General features: G+C 39.7%; 1 protein-coding gene across 1 annotated transcript; it reads right to left on the reverse strand.

Moving 5' to 3' along the window:
• Positions 1 to 4,341: 4,341 nt before the first annotated feature.
• LOC138906752 (uncharacterized) lies at positions 4,342 to 5,094 on the reverse strand. The gene has a single exon (XM_070196300.1). It carries the CDS (start codon positions 5,092 to 5,094, stop codon positions 4,342 to 4,344), a length of 753 nt encoding a protein of 250 aa, XP_070052401.1.
• Between the last annotated feature and the right edge of the window lie 906 nt (positions 5,095 to 6,000).

Consider the following 6,000-nt stretch of genomic DNA (forward strand, 5'->3'; position numbering starts at 1 on the left):
TTGAAATGAATTCTCAAATGAATTCTCTCATTATCCAGGTGGGCGCCTGCTACTGAATTGAAATAACTCTAAAATAAATACTGAAATGACTTCCCTCGTTCTCCAGTTGGGCGCCTGCTAATGCCTTGAACTTGAAATGAATTCCCTCATTCTCCAGTTGGGCGTCTGCTAATACCTTGAACTTGAAATAAATTCCCTCATTCTCCAGGTGGGCATTTGCTATTAACTTGAAACTTGAATGAATTCCCTCATTCTCCAAGTGGGCACCTGCTAATACCTTGAACTTGAAATAAATTCCTTCATTCTCCAGGTGAGCGCCTGCTAATACCTCAAAATTTGAAATAAATTCCCTCACTCTCCAGGTGGGTGCCTGCAATCAAAATAACAAAACGAATAAAATTTTCTACCCCAATTTGCACTAGGAAAATTTGTGAGTTGTTAGCAAAACTGTAAATCACCTATGCTACTGATGCAATGATGAGAGTGAAACTAAAGACTCGACTAGGATGTGCATCTCCTATGAGTAAAACCAAGAAAATTTTGACTAACAAATATGTCTGCTAAACACGAATGACCCTAACTAAGAAGTGAATCTCCTAGGGGTGACATTTGAATGACTCAAACTAGGAAGTGCGTCTCCTAGGGGTAAAACTTGAATGATCCAAACTAGTAAGTGCGTCTTCTAAGGATGAATTTTGAATTAGGAAGTGCATCTCCTAGAAACTGACTAACTCCAACTAGGAAGTGCGTCTCCTAGATGTGAGATTGAGCCTGAGAAAAACTAGAAAACTATAAACTGAGCTTGACTAGAATAAAAACTAACCCTATTTTCCAGGCGGGACCCCTGAACTTAAGGAGCGCTAAATATTAACAACTAAGAACTGAAAACTGACTCTATTTTCCAGGCGGGACCCCTGAACTAAAGGAAAACTAAGATTAACAACTTAAGAGAATTAAAGACTGACCCTATTTTCTAGGAGAGACTGCTGAACTTAATGAAAACTAAAGATTAACAGCTTAAGAAAACTAAAAACTGACCCTATTCTCCAGGCGGGACCCCTAAAATAAAGAAATGCTAAAGATTAACAACTTAAGAAAACTAAAAACTGACCCTATTCTCCAGGCGGGATCCTGAACTTAAAGAAAGCTAAAGACTCTTCCGACTAGGGAGACTGCCTAGGAGGTACGGTTCTTTTCAACTATGGAAGATGTCTAAAAGGTAAAAACCTTCTCAAACAGCCTTTGTGCTGACAAAAATTGTGCACGACACCCGAAATTTCAAGCTTTCAAGCTTTGATTTTAGACATAGTCTTCGTCCCTGTTTCAAACAAAGAAAACTTGTGAGTTTAAAATATGGTGGTTGATTTGTGGCCTTGATCTTGAGGGCGATTGCTCCTACACTTGCCATGATAACTTTGATTTCAACTTGGAAGAACTTGATTGTTATTGGCTAACCACTTTATTTGTCAACCCTTGCCACAGAAAACACCTCTGATCCTTTCAGAACCAATACCTTCTATCTCTTGCATTGTGCTCATGAATTGACATTTACCGAACTTTTGCATTTCACATGAATCCCAAAGCACATCAATTATCGCCAACTCAGTGCGCATACTGCTCTTTCCTGACATATGCCACTTTGATGTGTTAGCCAAACTCCGTTTTGTGCAATTGGAAAGCTGGTAGCAAAGTTTGAAGTCATTTCTCACTTGTTCTGACAAAACAGACTCAAGCTTTAACAAAGCAAGAAAAACAGAGAAAGGGGATGGAAAGAGATGACATCTAACAAGAAAATTACCAAGTAGAAGCTTATCAAATATGGATACCAACTCTAATGACCATGACATGCATTTTGGATTAATTGGCCTGATTTGTTAAGCAAGTCTAATATTTAACTTTGTTGTACCTCTAAGCCGTGAAACCGGGCTTCAATGCTCCAATTGTCCTATCTAATTCATGATCCTCAGTCGACTTGTAGTGCCCTGAAGGATTTTCACCATCAAGCCTCTCTTATTTTGTTCTTTCTCTCAACTCACCGTCGCCTTTTGGTGCCCGTGAGGGTTTTCATCAACAAAACTCTCATTTTTTCCTTTATTTCTTATTTCCTCTGATTCTGCAGATGACAAGGCATTAACCATGGCAAAAATATCATATGCTCATGGCATGTCTAACTCAGCACTCTCAAAGATTATTTGGAAGGTCTTTTTTGGGCGGTAATCTGGCTTTTGGACAGGGTTAGAAGGAAAGGATATCATAAAGGCTCAAAATAACTAAGACAAACAGGGTTAATTTATTTACAACTTTTGGAATCTATTTTAAAACTTTGCCCTAGTTTCTAAAGCAAGATAATTTGATTCTTTTTTTTAACATGGAATTTCTAAGAAAACTGCCCACTCTTGACTTCGGGGGATTCTGAAATATTTTATTTGGTGCGACCGAACTGTAAGGTTGCCTACGTATCTTGTGGTGACAAGAATCAGGTCGAACGTAGTTCAAACATCTGACCTAATTATTTTTTTTCATCTTTCTTTCTTTTTCTTTGTCTTTCTTTTTTTCTCATTTTTTCTTTCTTTCTTCTATTTTTTCTTTTTGTTTTCAAAACAAGTTGCCCCGGATTTTATTTTTTTAGGGTATGGACTTTGACTGTTCTTTTTTTTTTTGAACTTTCTAAGAGTTTTCCCAGTTTGTACTCTTGGGGTATGAATTTGTTTTTCATTTTTTTCCATTTTGTTTTTACTTTTGACTCTAAACTTGATTTCAAAAGAGGGTGGTCAAAGAAAATAACACATGCTCAAAAGGGGTAACAAAGGGTATAAAGTATTTGGGTGGCTGAAAGAGGGCCTCTCAATCTCTAAAAATGCCAAGTACGATACACGCAACTTGAGAACGGAATATGAAGATCATGCATAATATTTCTTTTGCAGCATCAGCATTGATATCACTGATATGCCTTCCATTTTCTTTAGTGCCTTGTCAAGTATAGAACTCTCGTTGGGTGATTTCTTCTTCATAATGGATACCCGAACTCAAAGTTTCTTACTTCACATTGTATGGGACACACTCTCTTGTAACAAATTCTTGTCGTCCTATTAACTTTCCAAACTATCTGCCCCAGTTTCACACAATTCAAACTTTAAATGATCTCAAAATGTCCAAATCTTTACTTATTTCCCTCAAATGTCCCTGTCATCTTCAAACCTTGTTTCATTATTTCATGATTAGACTAACTTTTAAGACCAGACTGAGAATTTTACGTGCATGTCATGTTACTAGAGTCACCATGAAAAGAACTATAAAAGGAAAAGAGAGCTAAACAAAAATTGATGAGAAATAACAGAAAATAGAAGATTGCATTAGGCAGACGGTGAAAGGGTTTGAACAACAAAACAAGCAAAATAAACTAGGGTCACAACCTAGAAAAAAAACCTAGATAACACTAAACGAGTTACTATAACTAAACAAACTAGGCAAAATGAAAGGATAGAAGGGTTTGAGTCACAAAACAATATCCGAATTACAACCCTGAAATAATCCGGACAAACATAAACGACAACAAAATAAACCACCAAAACTCCTCCCTGGCTAGCCAAGAAAGGAGTGTCTTTCCAATTACCAAGCTCGACATCTTAGCCACTGAGTTCCACATCAATATTACCAAGACTATTACCAATTTCAATCACATTGACCTCAACAAATAGCTTTTGGGTCCCTTTTGCCGACTCGTTCTTAAGATCAACTTCTGGAATCGAGACTAATAGCGCTGAAAACTTTGCGGCAAATGGCCCTCCAAGGAGCTCAGAAGAGTTCTCATATTCCTTTTCAACACAAATCATACCCACCATATGCGTCTCATTATGAACAGACAAAAGGACTTTGACTAGTATCCGCTGCGTCTGAATTTTGCACGGTAATGTCACCTGCATCAATAAGCTTCTGGACTGCTCTTTTTAGATGCCAACACTTTTCTATGCTGTGCCTCGGGGCATCAGAGCAATATGCGCACCTTTGAGAAAATTCTTTGGAAGGGGGTTCGACATTTTTATCTGAATCGACTTCAACATGTCCAATTGCCTCAACTTTTGGAACAAACTGGCATATGATTCTTCAATAGGAGTGAAAGACTTTTCCTTTTATTGCTGCCTTTTCAGTTTGGTACTCAGGCTTCGGTTGGAACCTCTTGCGGGTAGATGGTTGATATGCTTGTAGAGGTGGGTAAGACATTTATGGAGGTGGTACAGGCCATTGCGGGTCTGGTGGATGTGGAGCATATGGTGGTGCATTGTGGATAGAATACTGGGAGGGTGAGGTATGACTTTGGGGATTTTGTGGAGAGAAGTAGCTTTATGGAGGATTATGTGGAATACAGGGATATTCATGGGGTCGATGTTGAGGCTGAAAGCGTTGAGCAAGAATGCCCGATGGATCTTGTCGTTGGCGAGTCTCAACATCTTTTCTATTTCTCTTCCTTCTACCCAAACTTACAGAGATGTTCTGAATGTCTTCTATATTACCTTTCAATGCAGCATAGCTCATGATTTTGCCTGACTTGATTCCTTCTTCTACCATCTCCCCCACTTTTACCACGTCATTGAAAGGTTGATATAAAGCCGGGATCAAATGACTGAAGTAGCTAGGTCCCTGAGCTTGTAGGAAAATCTTAACCATTTCTTCTTCATCAAACGGGGGACTGACTCGAGCAACTTGTTCCCTCCATCTGAGCCCAAACTCCCTAAAACTTTCCTCGGGTTTCTTTTTCATCTTAGATAGGGAGGAACGGTCTGGGATAATGTCTATATTGTACTGAAAGTGTCGAATAAAATCTTGAGCCATGTCATCCCAGGAATACCACTTACTCACATCTTGACGAGTATACCATTCCAAGGCTGCCCCACTCAAGCTCTCACTGAAATACTCCATCAGCAACTCATCTTTCCCGCCAACACTTCTCATTTCACTGCAATAACCCCTCAGGTGGACCACTGGATCTCCACGCCCATCATACAAGTTAAACTTTGGCATTTTAAGCCCCGCGGGCAGATGAACATCAGGGAACATACATAAGTTATTGTAAGACATGCTAGTCTGATTTCCCATCCCTTGAATGTTCTTTAAGGACTGTTCTATGCCTTTCAACTTTCTGGATATCTCATCCCGCCCTTCTTTTCCTACAGACTTTTCATTTTCAACATAAGGCTCATTCTGAGGGTTACGATTATACGAGTCCGGGACCTGGTGGACCACCTCTGGGGGTAGTATTGGGCATCATGGGGTTTGAACTGGTGTTCACTGTTGGACCTGAGGAGTGGTTGTTGAGAAGTTGTGATGGTGGGAACAATGGACATGACATGAGGGCTATTTTTGGGAAATGTAGTTCGAGGACGAACAATGGAGCTACTAGGGAGGTTAGGAAAGCTATGATAAGCGGAAAAATCTGGAGAATATGGTGGATCATCTGACAATATGGCCGGGGCTTAGGTGAAGGTAACATCTAGGAAGCTAGGTGGTGGCGGGGTAGTGCCTTCCCAGTCATCCAAGCCTGATATATGTCCGCCATGTGTTATCTTAACATCCTTACCTCTTCAACCAACCCAGTGTCTTATTCAACCAATTGCTTTTGGGGACCAGTATCAACCAACTCAATTCCGTTATCGTCTGCCATTGCCTTCCGACTTTATGTTGTAGGGAAAAGTTACCAATTTAAGAACCACAAACCAACCACCCTTCTTCTATAATAGAGCAACAAAGAGGAACAAAGTGAAGTCAACACGTTAGCGTTAGGGCATTTAACATAAGATAATCTCACATAATGTGCAATGCACCTAGTCACAGTTAACGGTTCTAAAATGACTTCGAGGGTACGAAAGTCATAGGGCATCATCCCAATTTGCTTGTTCTAGCCTCCCTCTTTTCTTTCCTCTTTAACACTCCTTGGTTTGGTCATTTTCTTTCCTCTTTTTCTTTCTGATTTCACTCTTTTCTTTCCTCTCGTCCCACAACTTC

Source organism: Nicotiana tomentosiformis, chromosome 1 (genome assembly GCF_000390325.3).
Source record: "Nicotiana tomentosiformis chromosome 1, ASM39032v3, whole genome shotgun sequence".
NCBI classification, from domain to species: Eukaryota; Viridiplantae; Streptophyta; class Magnoliopsida; order Solanales; family Solanaceae; genus Nicotiana; species Nicotiana tomentosiformis.